Source organism: Strongylocentrotus purpuratus, unplaced genomic scaffold, assembly GCF_000002235.5.
Source record: "Strongylocentrotus purpuratus isolate Spur 01 unplaced genomic scaffold, Spur_5.0 spur5_scaffold_9, whole genome shotgun sequence".
Taxonomy (NCBI): Eukaryota; Metazoa; Echinodermata; class Echinoidea; order Camarodonta; family Strongylocentrotidae; genus Strongylocentrotus; species Strongylocentrotus purpuratus.
The window spans coordinates 32,981,380-33,004,189 of record NW_022145615.1 but is presented as its reverse complement, the minus strand read 5'-3'; the positions used below and the strand labels follow the sequence as shown (position 1 = coordinate 33,004,189).

Here is a 22,810-nt window from a genome sequence, read left to right as displayed (position 1 = left end):
TTGGGGCGTCTAGGATGTCATGAGGCAGGTCGTTCCAATATTTAACAGTCCATGGGAAAAAGCTATTTGAGTAAATTGTTGTGTTGGTTCTAGGTCTCTGGAAGGATGATGGGTGTGTGCGTCTAAGTTGGCGAGATGGTCTGGTTAAGTAGGGGTTCCAGTCAACGTCTACGAGGTTTGAGTTGATTTTGTACATCATATTGAGTCAGGCAATCTTTCGTCTGGTCTCGAGGTCAGTCCACTGGAGAGAGGTTATCATGGCTGTCACGCTGGATTCTCTTGAGTAGTCGGTGAGGCACATTCTTGCAGCAGCTCTTTGGACCATGTCAAGCTGATGTTTTTCCTTTTGTGTGCTAGGGTACCATGCAGTCGTGCCGTACTCTAGTTTGGGTTTTACAAGTGTTAGATAAAGTCGTGATTTGACGTCAACAGTACATGCTTTAAAGTTGCGTCGGATGACTCCCAGTACCTTCTTAGAGCTCTTGGTGATGTTGTTAATGTGAGAGTTCCATTTTAGATCGCTGCTGAAGGTGATGCCCAGGTAGGGGTGGCTAGAAGTTACCTGTAGAGAGTTGTTACATAGTTTATAGGGGGTAATGTTTGGAGATTTCTTCGATGTGAAATGCATGGTAAAGCATTTGTCCATATTAAAAGCCATCTGCCAGTCGGAACCCCATTTGGAGAGGGCGTCAAGATCCTTTTGAAGGGTTTGGGGGTCCATTTCCGAATTTATTTCCCGGTAGATTAATGCATCGTCAGCGAATAAACGTATCTTGGTACCTTTGGAGATACAGTCAGGCATGTTGTTAATGTAGATTAAGAAGCACAGAGGGCCGATGACAGTTCCCTGGGGGACACTTGATGTAACCTCTGCGGCTGAAGACAGTTTCCCATCAAGTGTTACTCGTTGTTTTCTTTGTGTTAGAAAGGTTTTAATCCAGCCAAGTTCTTTTCCTCTTATCCCGTAGTGGTGGAGCTTCTTGAGAAGTCGTGTATGCGGAACGCGATCAAACGCTTTTGAGAAGTCCAATAGAACAGCATCGACTTGCATATTTATATCAAAGTATTTTGCGATGTCGCTGATTGTAGATACTAGTTGAGTATCACACCCCCTTCTTTTACGAAAGCCGTGTTGAGAGTCCACAAGAATATCAAGTTGATCTAGATGTGACATGATATTACTAGTAAGGATATGTTCAAAGATCTTACAGCAGATTGAGGTTAGTGCGATCGGTCTATAGTTGCCGGGTGAGTTTTTGTTGCCCTTTTTGAAGATAGGTGTGATGTGGGACATAAGCCAGTCAGACGGTAGATCACCTGAGTTAAGGCTTTGGTTAAAGATTGCTGATAAAATGGGAGCCAGCTCCTTGGCACACTCTTTGAGGAATCTAGCTGGCAATTGATCAGGTCCAGATGCTTTATTGGGTTTTAAGTCGGACAGAAGCTTTTTCACACCTTCTGGTGTGATTGTGATGGAAAGCATTTCCGGATGGGGATCTCCAGACATATCAGGGATATTTTCAAGGTCCTCTTGTGTATAGACTGATTTGAAGTAGCTATTCAAAATTTCAGCTTTTTCTTGGCTGACGTCAGTTGTATTCCCGTCGTTGGTAGACAATGGAGGGACACCTCCGTTGTCAATTCGTTTTGATTTAAAAATTTTCCAAAGTTGTTTAGTGTTTTGGTGCAAGTTTCCAGACATAGTGTTTTTAATATAGTCGCCTTGAGCATGTCGAAGCTCTTTTTTGTAGTTAGTTCTTTGGGCTTTGAAGGGTAGTTCGTCGCTTTCAGGTTGGGTCCTTTTTTGTTTGTTATACAGTTTCTGAAGTTTGCGTCTCATTCGTCTAATCCTGCCATTGAACCAGGGTAAGTTGTGTCTGCTTGAAGTCATCTTTGTGGGGATATGCTTGTTCATCAAAGTCGTAATGTGCTCAGTGAGGTTAATCCAATTTTCTTGAACAAATTTTTGGTTTAATTAGTTATCAATCATGGTTTTCCCAAAGGAAACTAAGCTTTCACGCACAGATATAAAATCTCCTTTTGTGTACTGGAAGATCTTTCGCTTCGGTGGGAGCTTTTACAGTGACGCAGGCAGGGCATAGCCATGCAAAGTCACCTTTTTCGGTGAGTTTAGTATACTCCTCGTTACTGATGTCGCTACAAATGGTGTGGGTCCACCTACCACAGCCGTCGCAGCTTAGCGCACGTTGGTTGTCACGAACCTCTTCATCGCACTGGGTGCAGGGAAATTTTATTTTATTTGTAGAATTTCTAGATCTAGTTCTAGACTTCGAAGGCCCTGGGTGGGGGTGCACGTCACCACAAAGTCCCAAAAGTGAAAGTAAATTGGCAGCAGTAGTTGAGTTTTTTCCAGGTTGAAAATTGATCAACATGGAGGAATATATGCCTCTGTTGGCAAGCTGTTGTTTTCTGAGCTTGCATGAAGAATACAGCAAGATAGCATTGTCAAATTGTTTACTGAATGAATTCACAACATTACTGACGACATTGCTAGCGTTGCCAGGAAAGATTGAATTTGATCCAGAAAAAAAATGGTTGGATCCTACCTTACTGTGGCGCAGAATCAATTCCTTGTTGTCATCTAAATCTAATTGATGATATTCCTGTTCAATCCACATAGAAAGCAAGAAGACGGCTAAGGTAGTTAGCGTACGTAGAGAATGCATGGTTGTAAAAAAAATGGCGGCCAGGCCAGGCGGCTATTTTTTAAAATTTTATTATAAAAATGTTAAAAATACATTGAAAAGTACGAAAATAACAACACAATTTGCTGACGGGCTGGCGAGCTTCTAGCGAAGCCTATGAAAGACCTCTGCCGTAAGTATAGCGTTGGAGAAAGATGGGCTCTCCGTCGCGTCGCTTGCCGGTGTGATGCACTGTGCCCAGTCGACTACGTAGATATACATGTACACGGGTGAAAGTTTTAGCTAAAAATATCCAATGTTAAAAATCACAAATTGTCGTAAAAAACATAAAACATCGAAGAAACACTATTGAAGATTCATATATATCGAGGATAGGTGCGGATGGTGAAAAATAACCGAAGATACAGGTGATTAAAAACAGCGAAGGCTCCGCAAAAAAATTCACGTCTACACCGTTCGGAAGGTCAGAGGTCGATCTTGCATTATTATTATTACAGTTAACAACTGCATTATTCATACCCCGTGTAATTTTCTTTTCTTTTCATAACTCAAAAATGAAAGGTGGATTGGTTGAATTAGGGTCTTTGTTATATATTTTTTGATGCAAGTGTTAATTATAATACTCATGGGCGAGACTCTTTTCATTTTTGGCCATAAAAGACAAAAATATATTTGAAATCTGTAAGAAACAATTCTCCTGTTGTTTGGAACTCTATTCCTCCTGAAATATCCTCATGCAAGTCTTTAACATTATTTTAAAAGAAACTAGAAGCCGCATCTTATATCTTAATATCATTGATTCTTTTACCAATATTCTTATTAAAAATATACAACATTACCTATAACTGTTTTCAAACTCATGATTTTGTAATGATTATTTCCATTTGTATAACCTGCCATGAATGATTTCCCTATCATGTTTTGTCATGTATGTTTCTTTTTTAGTGTCGTTTTCATATGTAAATCTGTTAACTATTGTTAGGGGAACTGTGCCTCCACAAGGCCATTTGGCCTTATTTTTTATTTCCCTATTTTCATTTTCTAATATATTGCAAAGGCTCACCATTGTTTATGTCTTTGTATTGTTTTTACTGAAAATGTAAATGAATAAAACGAATTGAATTGAATGTGTCACATTAAACATAGTTCGGACAAATCAATTATTTTCCTTCCTTAAAAATAGGGCAAAACTTGGAATAGGTTTGAATAATTAAAACAAAAATTCTCTCTTGGTGTTCTAGGTGAGGTTGTTCATATCACAGTGCTGACCGTGGGATACACCAATATAGATACATCTAACAATGTGCAGTATCAATGTTACCCCAGCGAACCAGATGCAGACGCTACACTATCATTTGGTCGATCAGCACCCATAACAACAGACAGATCACCACCAGCGGATGAGAGACACTCAACTAATCCATTGGTCAGAGATGTCACATTCCCTGCAGGAGACTGGGATAGTGATGGTTTTGGTCCTTTCTACTGTGAGGCTTCTAAACCTGATCGAGATGTTACAAGGGTTACTACATTTTTCCAACGTAGTGATGGTAAGATAGTTATTCCATTCATTATATCAATTTTAGGATTCCCTTATTTTTAAAGATTTCTTCTTCAAATGTAGACTATACATGATGCACTGTAACAGCAGAGATATTGAGCTATAAACTGTTGTGTTAAGTATCTTTGGATATAGTTCATTTATAATCCGCGTTGAAGATGTTGCGTAGAGTAGAGACTTTATACTGCAAGACGATTTACTAAGGAACAGAAGCGAGAGTGATTCAATAAAATGGCATCGCTTATGAATGGTTGAGAATGGCTATATTACAAAGGCTTAATGTTTCACATACAGTGTGAGTCAAAAAAAAGGTTTACACATAGAAAATTGTTAATTATTTTAAGAATCATGTATGAACTGTAAATTATTATACATCGTATGAAAGAGTGTTTTATACCAAATAAATAATTTGGTATCATTTTTGTGTGGTATGTGGTCATGCTTGGATGAACAGGAGAGTGTAAAAATGACTTAAAGTGATGCTAAAGTGATGCCTATGTGATGTTTGAATAAAAACAATTGGGATTTGGGTATTAATTCGGTCTTTGCAGATCCAAATAACATCCCTAACAAAATTAATCATGCCACACATATCAAAACACACAGAGAGTCACACTTAGTCAGTCACATACAAACGCACACACACGCATGCACACACACAGACACAATTCCGCGCACTCGCACACTCAGATAAATGAAAGATACCGTGTGAGTCATACAAAAGTTTACATTCAGAAAATTGTCCTTATTTCAAAAGTCAGCTATAAACGAAAGGTTATCATAAATTCTTTGAAAAAGTGTTATATCCCAAATCGTTTGGTATTATTTGTGTGTGGTATAGGTTCCCGCTTGGATGATCTAGGCATTGTTTGCGAGCGTGAACAAAAATCGACTTGCGCCAAAGTATTAAAGTAAGAGAATGAATTGAATGTATCAAATGAGATGCAAATGCATATGCTTTTTGTAGAAGCAAATTCACACACACACGCACACACACACGCGCACAAATGTTTTTTTGATATTAGATATTTTATATTTGATATGTGTGGCATGATTAGTTTTGTTAGGGATGTTATTTGGATCTGCAAAGACCGAATTAATACGCAAATCCTAATTGTTTCATTCAAACATCACATAAGCATTCCTGGTGCAAGTAGAATTTTGCACTCTCTTAAACATTGTTTCCTGTTCATCCAAGCGTGAACACATACCACATACAAATGATGCCGAATTATTTGGGATAAAACCCTCTTTCATAAGATGTATAATAATTTACTGTTTATAGATGATTTTAAAAATAATTAGCAATATTTTTTGGTGTTAACTTTTTTTTGGACTCACACTGTTATATAATGAGAATGAATCTTGAGATTCTAGAGTAGAATTCTGTTAGGCAATTTTAACCTCAATTACATAAAATAATTATCACAATTACGTTGATGCTGTTTATTTACATTCGACTAGTCAAAGGAAAGTTCAAACAGATTTTGAAATACACCATACTATTTTCTATGTTTTCATCTTGGAAATAATCTCAACTTGTTATTTTAAAATATCACAGTAAACTAGATCAATCAGGGGCGGCGATCCCGGGGGGGGGGGTGACGGGAAAATTTGAAAAAGCGCCCCCCCCCCCCCCCAAAAAAAAAAAAAAAAAAAAAAAAAAAAATGCAACACACTTTTAGGCTCTGAAGGGCCCAAGAGTGCAGCGTTAAGACTAATAAAAATAAAAAAATCTTCTCTCTCGGTCGCTACGCTTCCTCGCATAATATCCTTCAAAATCTTCAAGTAAATATTGTAGAAAATCTCGCATTTTGTCCCTCCCGGTCATGAAAAGAAATCGCCGCCCCTGAGTTCAATGCAAAATCTTACAAAGGCAATGTGGTTTCCTTTGGTGAGTAAATGGCTGCAGTGTACGTGACCTGTAAGTGGTTGCATAGTTAACATTTTCTCATTTTAAATTTATTATCTCTTTTTACAGCTAAATTCATATCAAGTAATGGATTGTTTACACAGACAGTTAATGTGAATGACATCGGAGTGATGATCAGCATGGATAGTCGTATTAATCCTGATGAGAGTGACAATGTGATTACTTGGATGAAAGATGGAAGTGAGGTTCTTACATCATTTGATGGGCAGACTCAGATCAGCTTCCCAAACCCAATCCAGACATCAGATCAAGGAATCTATGAAATCTACTATGATAACGAGAGGGATCAAAATAGAGGAGGATTATACAGACTCATCGTCAGAGGTACATGTTAAGTGTTTTCGTGCTAAATTCAGACTTCTTGAAAGGGGTCATTTCTTGTCCGAGATAAAATTGTTTGTTATGATGCATGTAACCAAGTTTTGCTATATATTTTGCCCCCAAAATATTGATCTTTTTTAGATTGGTTGGATTATGCAAGTTAAAAGATGATGATCCTTACATATCCATTCATATTTTTATATTAATGAATAAATGAATGTGAAAAATTCTGTAAAATGTTAGTTTAGAGCATTCTGCTAGATGATTTCCAAGTCTGTTCCATTGGGCTTGGCACATAAGATGGATAGGTTGTTCCCCTTTGCACATTTAATTTCAAAAGATGTATGACACTTCACAATATGAAATCTAGGTGTTAAGCATGTCATAATCTATGATGTAATTTGTACAGAGGTGTAGTTCAAAATTACCTGTAAATATATTCAGAATGTAACAGAGCCAATGAAATACACTATAGTTCTTTGTGCGATCACTATATAGTCTAACCGACTTTTCAATTGTCTACTTCAAATTTTTTTTACCCTGCTTATCTCCTATCTATTAAAAAATATATAAATGTTATCTTTAGTGACATGTATTTTACATCATTATGTTTTACGCTTCCTATCTCATATTAGAATGCACTGCTGGTAAGTGGGGTCCCCCTGAGTGTTATGGTATCTGTGATAAATGCTACAATGGTGGAGTCTGTCATGACAAGTCTGGTCTATGTATCTGTCCTAACAACTTCAAGGGAACGAATTGTTTAGAAAGTAAGTAGGCTTGTATAACTTCATGTGGAATGGTGTTTTTTCTCTCTTAATAGATGAATTGAGGAAGATATTTCTTGACTTATTCCATTGTAAATGAACAGAGTAATGTACATCTATGTTCATTTCAAATATTCTTCTACCTGCCGAGGAAATAGAGAAATCAGAATAGTATTATACATCATGTCTTCTTCAAATTTAATATATTTCCTTTATAGCGTCATCTGACCAGGAATCGTTTTCAAGAATAATGTTAATTTACCATTTATGATTCTGGTTATAACGTATTATCTCTCATGTATTATGAACAGTCTGTTATATAACGTAAAATGACTAAGTTTGTAAATACTTTGTAAAGTGACCCTCTCTACCAGAGCTGCGGGTCATTCTACATGTACATGTATAAATATACATCAATACAAACTACGAATGAAAAATATTTAACAGCATGGGAAAGGAATTGCTTTTGTTTCTTATTCCTTAATACCATGAATGTCTAAATAACGCCTAAATAAATGTCTCAATAACATTAACTTTTATGATCGACGAACTTTGCTATCCATGGAATTGAGGGCTTTATTCGTTGTAGTAAAAACTGTTATGTTTAAAGAGCATTAGACACCATCAATAATTTGCAAAGGAGATTACAGGAAAGCAACCAAACATATTTGAAATTTATCTCATGAAATCTTATTTCATATGCCACTTTATAAGGTTTTGATTCAACATTGCAACTATTTTTTTTCAGCTTGTAGAAATCATGGTGGAAATCGATTTGGATTGAACTGCGAGTTTCGATGTTCATTTAGAGACGATGATCCTGTCAAACGATGTCATGGGCTTCTTTTTTGCCTACCTGATTCTTATGGATGTTCATGTGACGTCGGTGCTCATGGTCCAGCATGCAACACACGTAAGCCTTCCGATATATTATTGTGCTCAAATTATAATAATTATAATACATATATCTAGAAGATCTAACAGTTATCATACATGTAAATCATCAAAAGCACATACCATGGTATGGCTAGAATCATGAGTGAGGCCAGGCGCTACTCAGTGGAGAAGAGAAGACGAAGAAGATGGAGGAGGAGAATGAGAAGGAGAAGAAGAGGAAAAATTAACAATAAGAAATTATCGTAACATGCACGACATTTCTTTCCGATCAATGTATTTTGATTTTTAAATTCTATTACAGTATGTACTACTGGTACATATGGTCCAGGATGCTCACAGACATGTCACTGCACAGGCGGTGGTTCATCATGTGATATCTATAGTGGAATATGTACAGGTGGATGTCAGACTGGCTGGTCAGGGGATAACTGTCAAAGTAAGTCATGATCAACAATGATAATAAATGATATGAAAATGCATTCCCGAAGTATGATAGATCAGAATTTTATCATTATTGATTTACCAATAGAAGCCATTGTACACGCAGCCTTTTCACACAGGGGTAAAATTCTAACCTTTTCACACAGGGGTAAAATTAATCGTATCTAGAGCTGATTAGATTAAAGTTTAACTAAACAGCTTTAAAGGGCCCATGACATCGAAATACAAGTGTATTCCTGTTGGTGTGCAGTCCTGAATACATCTCATATTTTGATACGTTAACTTCTGAATTTGTTTCATAGATTTTTAAATATTTTTTGAAATATTTGTTTTTCAAACTTGCTAAGCTCCATCCCAAAAACCTCCAGATCTCATTCCACTTGTAACATCATCTGTCAGTCATTAATGAGCTAACTTGAGAAAGTGGCATGTATCTTTGCCAAAGTTGACCACCTGTTACAATACCACAAACAATAGCAACATATAAGTTGCTATGTCAGACATGTCACAGATGATGTCACAAGGGGATTGAGATCTGGAGGTTTTGGGGTGGAGCTTAGCGAGTTTGAAAAAAAAAATTTTTACAAAATTTAAATACTTCCAAAAAATATTTAAAAATCTATGAAACAAATTCAGAAGTTTACACATCAAAATACGAGATGTATGCAGGACTGCACACCAACAGGAATACACTTGTATTTCGATGTCATTGGCCCTTTAAATTAAATTTTCCCTTTGTGAACGTCGTATACGATGTTCGGACGGATACGAAGTCGCGATCTATACGCCGGTCAGAGCAGGCTGCAGATACGAAGTCCGTATCTAGAGAGCAAGACATCGTGGCCCGAATTCACAAAGGAGGTTTGTCGACAAACCGAGGTTTATGTGCGTCATACGACGCGTTTTGACGCGTTTTTACAACCTTGGTTTGTAAAAAACAAAAGGAGGTTTGTTGAAACAAAAGGAGGTTTGTTGAAACAAAAGGAGGTTTGTTGAAACAAAAGGAGGTTTGTCGACAAACCTAAGTTTGTCGACAAACCTCCTTTGTGAATTCGGGCCCGTGTGTGTGAACGGTATACGTCCTTAACTTGGGAGGAGCTAGGACCGGGCACTGCTCGTAAATGCGCAATGGCCTTACTGATCGTTTAAAGACCAGTGAATCTCGAACAACAACACCGATATTTTCTATGTGTGAATGATCCCCCTTTTCACACAGGGGTAACATTCTTTAAAGCCGATTAGTTTAAAGAGCTTTAAACTAATCAGCTTTATCATTCACACCCAGAAATTTCGGTACGGTCGTTCGCGATTCACTGCTCTTTAAACGCTTAGTAGGGCCATTGCGCATTAACGAGCAGTGACTCACTTCTCGTAAATGCGCAATGGCCCTACTGAACGTTTTGGCCGGTGTTTCTGTCCGAACATCGTATAAACGACGTTCACACAGGGAAAATTTTCTTTAAAGCTAATCAGCTCTAGATACGATGAATTTTACCCCTGTGTGAAAAGGCTGGATGTTGTATCTAAAGCTGATTAGTTTGAAGCTCTTTAAACTAATCAGCTTTAAAGAATTTTACCCCTGTGTGAAAAGAGCTGAATAGTTTAAAGCTGTTTAACCAAAAAGCTTTAAACAGGGATATGTGAGTTCCCTTTGTGAACGTCGTTTATACGATGTTCGTAGTCGCGATCTATACGCCGGTCAGAGCAGGCTGCAGATACGAGGTTCGTATCTAGAGAGCAAGACATTTAGGCCCGAATTCAAAAAGGAGTTTTTTAAAATTTATTACAAACCTTGGTCTAAAACGCGTTGAAGCGCGTCATATGACGCACTTGAACCTGTTTGTCGACAAACCTCCTTTGTGTAGCTCAGACCGGGCACTGCTCGCTTAGTAGGGCCATTGCGCATTTACGAGCAGTGACTCATCTCGAACGACCGTACCGATATTTTCTGTGTGTAAATCTCTTTAACCCTAAAAAGCCCGGGCTATATGAGGTCTTAGTACGGCCGGGGGGGGGGGGGCATTATGGCCCCCACTTAAGATCTTCGCCGTGAAACTGCTGATCTCCGCGAAAATTTGCACAGATGTCAAGTGAAGTGTATTGAATACTATGATAATTTCAATTTTTTGAAAAATTCACTTATTTGCATATTTATGATAATTTATGCAAATAAGGTCATAAATCACATTTGTACCCATAAATTATATATTATTCATATTTAAGCATTCTTTTTCACTACATATATTCATTAGACCATTTGGAATAATAATACAACAAATTCCTTATGTTATCTCTTGTTTTGATGATTTCTTATGTATTTCATTGTATTTTAACTTAACTTATTGTTAACTTATTGTTTTTGTTGTTTTATTATATTTCTAACTACAATTCAACTAAACTTTAAACAAGAACCAATAACCAATGTTTTATCTATTTTTAGGAAAAATGACATTTCCTTATATGTTTTGTACACAAATCACGAAAATGAGGGATTTTAGGGCTGACATGCAAAGACAAAAGGTCACGTGACCTGGTAACTGTAGGTCCGATTTTCACTTTTTTTTTTAAAGATGCGCAAGACTCGAAAGAAAAAAGTCAGCGAGCGGCGGGGCGCTATCCATATGCGTTCCCGAACAATCAGAAAAATCGTGGAGGGGGGGGCATAATGGCCCCCCGGCCTTATTAGGGTTAAACTAATCAGCTTTAAAGAATTTGTCCATTGTGTGAAAGCTGTGACTCTAGCTTTGTAATTTATATTATTTTGTTAATTTTGTAACCCCATCGTCTACAGGACCTGGGTGGCGCCTGTACTATACTCATTTGAAATACGATAATTCACAAATATAATCACTTTAGGTTGTTATATTTTCTATTTTGGTAGACAAATCGCATCAAGTAGCGGTTTGCGGACAACTCCTTGTGTATACTATTTGCATGCTTATTGATCTAGAGGAAATGAACGCTTACTATAATAGAGTACATCAATTAAATCTAGTGAATACATCATATTACGTAGTTGTAGTACTTGTTAAATTGTGATTTGTAAAATATTTTCTTATCAACCCCAGTTCCAGATGAATGTGAAGACGGTTACTACGGATCTCAATGCACTGATAAATGTCATTGCTTGAATGATGAACCATGTGATGACAATGCTGGAGAGTGCCCTGAGCAGAAGTGTGCTCTAGGATACATACCGGCAGTACGCAGTGGCCAGGTCATATGTCAAGGTAAATACTATTTTTCAATAAAGGGTGTTGAATTTTCCATATCAATTCCTGTTCATTTTTCTCCAAACTACATACAACATGTTCATCAAGTTTGGTGCAGTGTGCATGACATCAGTGGCGGATCCAGGGAGGGGGCCCCCTCCCCTGGTGCTCAAGGTGGGGGGGGGGTGTGATATTCATTGTTTTGGGCAAAATCGCCGCTAAATATTTTCTCACGAATCGGGCCCCCTCCCCTGCCGCCGGCTGGATCCGCCTATGCCTGACACACCAGGATTGTTTTATGTATGAACAGTCATAAATCCATGTACATGTATGTATATTGGTCATATCAACCATATACAAATATATATATATAATTATATGTACATAGTGCTGTGATATAGTAAATACAATTTTATGGATGTATACTCTGGATGGGGATTCTAGTATACAAATATTGACTGCTTTGAGGGGCAAAGTTGATACTCTATTGCCCATAATGTACTCTGCCCTTGAACACACTTGAGTTGATTAAAATGATGACCCCTAAATTAGAAGTCATTCTTTGTTATACGATACCTATGCACCTGCCATAATTGTTCCCTGTAATTCTACACTTAACCAAGTTCTTGTCTTCGACCCTTGACCCAACAGTGAACTGACTCTAACCCTAAACCTAAAACCCAATTGCAACCCGAGCCCTAACCCATACATTTGCTGAAATACAGCTCAGAATAATTGTTCTAGGAACAAACGTCTGGTCTCCGTAGAATAGCATTACACAACAATCCTCCGTAGTAAGAGCTGCACTAGTTGTGAAAAGTTATTGTCTGAAATGAAGAGTTGCGGCCAGCATGGTGAGCTGTGCATCTGAGAGTGGTTTTCAAGATAAACAGCAGATCTAGAGGTGGTCCCTGAACAGTCAGGCCTTAACATATTTCTAGTAGTACTGGATCTTTAATTCTTATAAGCAATCTGCTGATCAACGATGACCAGACAGAGTTCCTCATTATTGGCACGCGTCAGAGGCCGAAGATCAACATCCCCCACATCAGGACCCCGGCCCGCATCAGGACCGGCAATACTGACATCTTCCTTGCATCTCATGTCCAGAACTTGGGTTGCATGTTTGATTCGAACATGACCACGAATCGACATGTTTTGAATGTATGCAAAGCATATTCTTTCTTCTAACAATATCCGTCGAATTCGCAAGTATCTAGACCAGAGGTCATTCCTTATTTACCCTTATTCACGCCGTCATCACCAGCCACATGGATTACTGTAATGATCTACTCTATGGAACCATGTTTACCCAAGTTCTGTTAAATGAAATTTATCATTCGTCAATTGAACTGGCTACCCATCACTGAGGTCCCGGATTTAATACAACATACTTCGTCTCACCTTCAAATGCATCCATGGTCTGGCTCCTCCCTACCTATCAGCCAACCATCCCGCTACTCCCTTCACTCCTCTCAAGGCATCACGTTGAACCACCCATCTCCCAAGATGCTACCCACACTTGACGATAGAGCATTCACAACTGCTGCTCCCAAATTGTGGAATAACCTACTGATATCTCTAACCAACAATCTGTCAATACCTTCAAAAATTATCTAAAAACTCACTTCTTCTGTTAACAATATAACTGTAAAGTACATTTGAACACGTATATGGAAAATGCGCTTTATGAATACATCATTGCCATTTTGATTATTACAAAGTTAATCTTACCTGCAAAGACGTGAGCCAGAAGAAAATCGAATAATTTCACCTGATTGAAATGATTTGATTTTTGTGTTTACAAACCTATTTCCAGTAGACCTCAGCCAAAGAATAGGCCTTGGTATTGAGGTATGATCATTGACCAGATGTTTCCCATATATTCGACTTTTGTTTCATTTTTTTCAGAGTGTGAAGGGGGTACTTTTGGTTTGGATTGTCTTCAACAATGTAATTGTGCTCCAGAAGCTTGTGAAACAGAGAGGGGTTTTTGCAAGGGACAATGCCTTGATAGCTGGATTGGACCATACTGTCAAAGTAATTATACCTAGCATTTTGTGTTCTGGGTTTGTTTTGTTTGTTTTCTTGTTCAGCTTAAAGTGGTTCGGATTAAAACTATCTCAGAGTGCATATACATGTATATAACTATATGTGCATGTATTTGCTTATTTTAAGATATTATTCACCAACTTGCTCCAGAAGTACGTGGAGCAAGTACTTTTACTTTAGTTTAATTTCTTCCTAGAGCCCCATGAGCATCAGTACCTGGGTGATACCGGCCCTATATGAATAGCCATTATGATTATGAGTATTATCTTGTTTTTTCAGACACTTGAACATGTGCACTTAAGTTCGCAAACTATTTCGTATTTTTTGCTCTGTACGAATTCCAATCTTTATTTTAATGAAGCTTCTCCTATACGATACAACGCGGGAGTGTAACGGTAATGTAAATTAAAAATATGAAAAATCCTCCAAATGAGTATCTGTTATTTGATTATCTTTATAGAACAAAATAGTTTTCTCATTACAAGTGGATAGACATCTTAATTGATAATAGTCAGTGGTTTAGCGTTTTGCATTGATATACATTAAGCAATTAGACTTTAAACAAAATAATTAGATGAAGATCTTCCCTAGTTTAGGTACACCTGCATGTTTGTACATGTACAAGTGTATTGCATATAATTACATTATCTTTTAGCTTAGTTCTTGATAGTAATGCTAATTATGAAATGACGGAGTTGCAATCTTTTATTGCTCTAGAAAAGTTGTATGTAATGATTTGTACTTATGCTTGTTTTTTTACATGAATATCAAGATTATCAGTAACTGTTTCTTTTAAACATTGATGATTATGTTCGTGGTCAATTTTTTTTTTTAAATGTAGGATTTGTTTGCCATATGTATTGCAAGTTAAATACATAAAGCGAGCAGATTTGTAATAAAATGATTGGCCTTAGGGTTTGCTATGTCTCGATATGTCGATGTGCATAATTATGTGTATAAAGTCTGGTTTGGTTCTTGACAGGAATATCAAGATTGGTTCCAGTGAGAGTGAACCCATACCGACCATCTACCTTCACGTGTTATGTTGAGGGTAACCCACCTCCCGATGCATCCTCAGTTGATCTTTACAGACGTACTGGAAGCACCAATGACAGGACAGGAATCACCAGGAGATCTAGCACTGTCTCAGGGTCAGAACGAGCTGTTGTCTTTGATGTTGATAATGTGTTTCCACAGGAAGTTGGGGGATATGAGTGCAGTCTTACATTTGAAAACATAGGCTATCCCAGTACGCCAATTACCAACCCAACCTATGGTGAGCAAACTGTGTGACTTATGTGAGATACGTGTGTAATAGAAAGCAGGAATTCACTATCTTTAAATGTCTACGTACATGGTTACAAGGGATCCGTTTTTTTGTTGTATGTACTCTGGTAAATTTTATTTATATGTTGACTTGATGGAACTAATGGAAGAAACTTAGATTATATAGTTGTGTCATTGATTTTGACGGTTATTTCAATAAATTGTATTAATTATTTCTGTCTCTTTTCCTTCCATTTTTGTCAGTTCTACCAGTCATAGAAAAAGCACCAGTGATAGTGAGCACCATGTCAACTACAGTTGGTCTTCAATGGAATGCATGGTCTGAAGAAGATGACAAAGGTGATCCTCCTCTGGTAGGATATGATGTCTTTGTAAACAAGGATGATGACTGGGTAACGGATCAGAGAGTAGACCAACTCACAACATCAACCATCGTTAGTAACCTGATACCCGACACAGAATACATGTTTCGTATAGCAGCAGTGAGGGAAGGAACAGGTGGAACAGGCCCCATGTCTCCTAGGGACAACACAATAACTCGCTGTGGAAGTAAGTTATGTTCAGAAGATAAATAATTGAATCTGCCAAGGGTTTGTCATGATTTCAGAGTTCAGAATAAACATTTTGAAGATACTTATTTTTAAATGTACAGTTATTTACAAGAAAGTACATGTATTACATTGTAAGTAAATTATTTGTAAATACATTTGGGATATTTATGCATTTTCCAATGATTGAGCTCTTTAACTTATATAGTTATGTGAGTAACATCTGTCCCATAGAAATATTTGTATTTTCAATTCCATACATTCTCCTTTTAATAGTTCTATCTTTCTAATATTTGAAACCGAAAATGTATTCTATAAAATATGCATTTTCCCAACTGAAATATATTTACAGTATCCTTCGTTGTGCTTTGCCCATGGTTAGTTTCATGTTTCACTAGTTGACGTTTGATGAAAAACCACATCAGGATTGTTGTAGCTATGTATGATTTTATCACGAAGTGCATGTACATGTAATGAATTCATGTACTACAAGTCCAAGCCATTTAGTATGTTCTATATACTTTTAAACTTCAGAACCCAGTGCTTCTCCAACTGGACTACTCGTTTCAGCCATCAACCCTAAAGAGCTAGACGTAACATGGGAGGTATGAACTGTTTGAAGAAAGGCTGTTTTGGTCACTTAGTTAAATGTAGTTGGATGAAAAAACACGTCCAGAACACAAAATATATAATTGTTAATAGCCACAATTTATTGAGGTAAAACCACACTGTTAGGCCATAGAGCTGGTAAATCTACTACCTTGGTTAGACTTAATTTTACCCCGGGGGTCTCAGTCAAATATAAATACTGCTAGCATGCGTGACCAAAAAAAAAACGCGTATATCATTTAGGGGGTATTTTGGAAAGAAATCCTCGTTTAGGGGGTGTCTGGAAAGCATGTGGTCACGGTTGCTTTCAGTATTTCGACATGACAGCTGAGATCCCCGAGATTTTACCTAACTTCATCAAGATATGTCAAATATGAACGGTTAATTCACTCACTTCATTAGTATGCCTTTGGCTTTCCTCACGTACCTCAATATTTAACTAAATTAATTGCTTCCTAATTAAAAAACAGGTGTACCAATGTCTATGTTTGCCAGTTGAAAGTGTTTGCTTTGGGGTCTATATAATACAGATTAAATTTGATTTTAAAGTAAGAAGCTGATATAAATATGTTTTATGATCACAAGATTCTTGTTTAACAGAATGCTCTATCACGTTGATTTCATTATCATAATTAATCCGAGAAACTATACACAAAAATTATTAACATCTCGTAGTTTTTGTTTACTATTGTGGTTGTGATGCATGTAACATGTATTTGCATCTTTATATTTCAGCATTCCCCCTCAGAATCAGCAGAATGCAGGAGTGGAGTGACCCATTATATGATCTACTATGCTATCATTGGATCAACTTCTTCAAACTCTATCTTGGTCTCTCGTGACGATAGCTCCTATCTGATAAGAGGTTTAGAAACCTATCTGGACTATACCATCCAAATAAGTGCATCAAATAAAGACGAGGAAAGTGATAGGAGCAGTGAGATTATCGGCAAAACACTTGAAGAAGGTGAGACTTCATCAGCTAGTTATCTTGGATTCCTGTGAGGAAAATAGTCTTATTCCGATAGATATAGTAAAAGATGTGCAAATTGCTATCAATTCATTTATTATAGTTTGAATTGAACACATTTCCCAACGAGTGCTGCCAATTAAAGGTGAGGAGAATTGACAGAAGCAGTGAGACGTATTATCCGCAAAACGAATTGAAGAAAGTGAGAGTTTGCCTGCCGAATACAGAATAAATGTTTATGTCATTCTTTTGATGCAAGTATTGTTATGCTGGGAAATGATATCAAATAAATATTATTCAGTTGTATACACCTTGAATTAGATATATATTTTGTAGACCCTAGCCTGTGATTTATTGAGACCCGTCTCAGACGATTAATTGTTTAATAATTTATAATGAATTTGTGTTTTTGTGTGTAAAGGACTGTTTCACTCTGCTGCTTGTAATAGCTAGCTGTCTATATGAAACCTGTATGACATTAACTTACATTGTTATTGCAATCAATGTCAAACAAGACAAAGTACTACTAGGCCCCCGTCTCATAAAGAGTTGTGGATTATCCAAATTATTCATTCATATAATCCTTACCATTACCCACCCTCCCCTTCCTCCCCCCAAAAGAGAAGTGCATCCTCTCATACAAAGTTGATAAAAGTTTGTTAATCTTATTATAATACAGTTGCACCTAGTCCTATCAATGTGGCTATACCGCAGAGTACTACAAGCTCCTTCACTGTATCCTGGTCTACCCCTCTACCTTCTAACATCAATGGTAACATCCAGAAGTATATCATCCGCTTCAAGCAAACTGATCCCGTTGTTGATGATGACTTTCAGATGGAGGAAGTATTGAATGGTGCGTTTGAAGGAGAGCATACTGTTGTAGACCTGACAGCAAAGTCCAACTACTCAGTTCAGGTAATACTTGTCATGTACTTATATACTGCATGGAAAGTTTGGGCCTAAAAAAAAAACTGTTGGAAGTGGTAAAGGGGAGGGGTGGATTAACAAGTATGGGTCATGTTTGAGAAGTGAAAATGATGAACATGTGAAAAGAGTGTGGTATCTGGAAGTGGATGGCATTTTATTTATTTTATTTTATTCATTCATGGCAACCAAAGGGTTGGATTGTATACATTTTCAACATGATTATGAACATTATTAAATTCAGTACAATGAAATTGATAAATTATGAATAGAAATACAATGTAGATCATTAATACAACAAAAAAAAAAACAACATTACAAATCATTCAGGTATATCATATTACAAATAAATCATTACAAGAAAAAGGGAGAAACAACATGAACTTGAATAGACAAGAACAGGGAGCAAGAGAGGGAAAAAGAAAAGAAAGTGAAAAAGTGAAAAAGCTGCAATGATCAATCAAGTTAACTCTACATCAAAATATCAAAATATATAATATAATTATAAAGAAAGTCAACGTGTGGGTATAAACTGAAAAACTGCATGTACTGAATAATTATTCCAAATTGATCCTCTGAAGCAAAGTTAATATTTATATATATAATTAAAAACCAGCTGCATATGTCGGGGTACAAGTTCAAAAGAATATTGAATGATTGAAAATGTATATTGCACTAATTACCTGCTTATTATGAATTATACGCACACCAAGGGATAAAACTATTCTTAAATCGGTTAGTTTTACACCTGGGCAGACTCACTTATTTACTTTTCCTAAGGTTAAATCTTGTCTCTCGTTTTGGTGGGAGAAGGTCATTTAGTTTGTGTTCAGGTTTCTGTATTTGGTTGAATAATTGCAGGCACATATTATTTCTACGATCAGCTAGGGGATCAATGTTCAGTACATTTAAAGCATCAGTATAAGTCAGGTTGGGGTGATTATTATCAGGGCACGTTTTTGTATTGATTCCAATAAATTAGATTGCTCTTTGGTTAGGCCCCCGTGAAAGACTTGACATGCAGACCTTATGCAAGCTTTGTAGTACCTGCACAAATCGTCTTGAACAAGACCGGCTCTACGTAATTGGACCAAGAGAAACAAACGACTTACAGCCCTTGCATAAACCTTTTCCACATGAGTATTCCAATTCAATTTATCATTGATCCATAATCCTAGCAACTTTATTTCTTGGACACAGCCTACGGGTTTGCCATCAATGGTAAGTGGATAAACAATCGCATCTTTAGTAAAATTTATTACCATTTCACTTGTTTTCTGTGGATTGATCTGCATATCATTGGCCTTTGTCCATGTAAGTAATTCGTCTAATGCACGTTGTAAGGAACACTGGGATTCTACCTTACATATATCATACACAGTGGTATCATCAACATACTTAACCATGGGGAATTCAAGCTTTAGATCGGATAGCATGATGGTAAACAAAAGGGGACCTAGTTTGGTCCCTTGCGGAACACCGCCTTGAACGTACTTCCACTCGGAGGTGGATTGACCGAGTTTAACCCTCTGTTGTCTCTGACATAAAAACGATCTTATCCAACTGACAATTTTATCATGAACACCGAGCCTGACAAGCTTATTGATTAACACATTGTGATTAATACGGTCAAATGCCTTTTTGAAATCTACTAAAAGTATTCTTACTGCCTGTTTCTTAGAGTCAGTTTCATCATACCAATGGTGTAGGAGATAAAGTAGAGCCAAGGTAGTGGATGAACCAGGTACACTACCATATTGACTTTCATCAACGTGTGGTAGATATTCTTTCCACAACCATTTGTGAATGAATCCTTCAAAAAGCTTAGCTAAAACAGGGGTCAGGGATATTGGTCTTAGGTGATTTCCTTTTAATGTAGGGGGATTCACTTTAGGAATAGGGATAACATTGGCCGATTTCCAAATTGGTGGCACATATGATTGGGTGAAAGATGCATTCATTATTGAACAAACAGGTCCTGCTAATATGTGGGGGAAATCCTTAAGAATCCAAGAAGGAATTTGGTCTGGACCAGGGGATTTCTTTGTATCAACCTAAGTTGTTTCTCGACATCATTCACACGTATAATATATTCATCAGGGGAAATACAATCTGTGTCTGTGTCAGGGAGGTCGAGTGGGGGGAGATCAGATGAAACAGATACGAAGAAAGTGTTGATCATATCCGCCAGTTTAGTCGCATCACCTTCTGCAGCATTATCCATGAGAGGGAAAGGAAGACCAAAGATGTTATAGAAAGATATGTTGAAGAAAAAAAAGCAGTAAGGTTGGTCGAAAGGGGGAGAATGCTCGAGACAAGAAGAAATGGAGGAAGGGCGTGATAGTCAGTAATCCGTCGTAAGAGGGAAAATGCTGAATTGAATAAATGATGAAGATAATGCATAATGTATAATGCATGATGCATAACGTACAATGCAAGGATGCGCTACATTCAGATTGGTAAATTACCCTATTGAAGACGTCTGAATGGCATGTTTTGTCAAATATCCCTTTTTGAGAATCCGCACTTGAGATGCGATGTATAAAACAATTTTTACAGCTTTTTTGTCGTCTTAGAGTTGACCTCAGCACTTAGCCTCTAAAGACAGCTATATATGTGCTTTTAGAAAATATAGTTCGATTTTGGAAATAGCATGAAAGAGCAAGTTCCCTATTTTTTATAAGTAAACCTTTTTCATTTTAAAGAAAAAATATAAATGTTAAAGAATTATTTTTGTAATGATATCCATGTTTAATAATAATAGGTACAGACTGTTAATGGAGCTGGTTCTAGCAACTGGTCAGAACCTGTGAATGCTAAGGCGATACAATCAGGTAAGTACATTATTAGACTTATCACTATTGTGTTCATACATAAAAAAATAAAAAAAACCTTTTCCATGAAAATTTAAACTTTGACTACTAAATCCTACTCATTCCCATAATATTTTATAATAACAATACTACTTATAATAATAATAATATGTCTTGTTTACTGAGGGTAGCCTCATCAGTATTCATACTGTTCTCCCTGAGGGCCCTGCAATGATATTATTGCAGGGGCCATATGTTTCCACAAAATTCTATCTTAACTGCTAGTACTTAAAAGATTTGTGTATCTCAAGGTAAACATAACTTTTTTATTTCATTATGTTCAATGGATGGCCCATTTTGCCCAAGAATATCTGCATTGAACAATTTTTTGAACTAAGAATTGTTATGTTTTACTTCCTGACGCAGAAACAAACAAGTATCTGCGTCAAGTATTCTGTTCCTTTAGTGTATATTTTATGCACAAAATGGCAACGAACAAAGTTTAAGTAAGATAGCTTTGATACAGGATGCCACTTGTAATTAATCTGTTGTCCTCGAGATCCCGAAAAATCATGGCAAAAAATGGATCTATGGAAACCAAACAGCATATAGCAAGGGTCTATCATATGTACGTTTTAAGTTGTAAAAACATCCTTTTAGAGAGCATATTGGTTCTTCTATACATGATTTTGAACTCCTAAATAGCAGCGATCCAATCTTTACTCAATCATAGGAACTGCTTCTCTGACCAGCTGTGAACATTGCAAAAATCTGTTGATACTTAGTGTCGAATGTTCCTGATTTCATAATTTTTTTTTTTTTTTTTTAACAATTTTGTTTTATTTCTCCAGATGTGTAATACAAACCATGACATACAATTGAATAAAATAAACGTGTTCAATATTGATGCTTTTACATAAACATAATTAAACACAAACTTATTTGCAGTATAATATAACTTAACAACAAAGTAAACGTATAAGTACCTAAACATAATATGTCAATTGTAAATGTTATTTACTTATATATTACAACAACAAAAAAAATCTGGAGATAATTTTACTGAAACAATCCTGCCCCCTCCCTGCCCCCTACATCACACAGACATACTCACCCACTCACACACATACTCACCCACCCACCCACCCCCCCCCCCCCACACACACACACACACACAGTACTCACTCAGTGGATGTCTGCCAACATTCTCAACTTAAGAAAAATATACTAAATAAGTTATCCAGGCCGCAAAATCGAGTTACGCTTTTAACAAGCTCACGGTGGAGAAGAAAGCAAATCTTAATTAATCTTAAGCTGCTCCCACTTTAAAAAATGTGATCCTAGCTTTCCCATTTTAATTGCTATTTTCTTTTCCTCATCCCTATACTTAAAAATGCTTTTTTTCATCTTTTCTAAAGTTAGTACTCGCCCCCCCGATCTTGACATAAATGTAACATACTTCACCATGAAAATGATAGTATTACACATTTTTATTCTATATGAACTACCTACCAACCCAACAAATATATCTCGCCATTCTAAATCTTTAATTTCATCTAACTCAAAAAGTTGTATTAAAGCCTGCCATAACCTTTGAACGCTCCCACAAGATAAAAATAAATGTTTGTATGTTTCTATTTCCTGCTTACAAAACGAACATAAATTATCACCAACAAAACCAAATCTATGAAGATGCTCATTAGTGTATATGGCTCCATGCAATAATTTAAATTGAAATTCACGTTGTTTTCTAATGAGTATAGTAATTCTTGGTCTCACAAATATTTCTTTTAATTCTTTATCTAT

At 36.7% G+C, this 22,810-nt stretch overlaps 1 protein-coding gene across 1 annotated transcript; it reads left to right on the top strand.

The window, feature by feature from the left end:
- The first annotated feature begins 1,489 nt into the window (after positions 1-1,489).
- LOC100892266 (angiopoietin-1 receptor-like) lies at positions 1,490-21,782 on the top strand. The gene is made up of 14 exons (XM_030976427.1): positions 1,490-1,535; positions 3,908-4,216; positions 6,209-6,484; positions 7,117-7,251; positions 11,655-11,803; positions 12,792-12,915; positions 13,710-13,838; positions 14,833-15,126; positions 15,381-15,686; positions 16,220-16,290; positions 17,030-17,261; positions 17,944-18,182; positions 20,956-21,025; positions 21,757-21,782. Exons 1-14 carry the CDS (start codon positions 1,490-1,492, stop codon positions 21,780-21,782), a joined length of 2,406 nt encoding a protein of 801 aa, XP_030832287.1.
- The last annotated feature ends 1,028 nt before the right edge of the window (positions 21,783-22,810 follow it).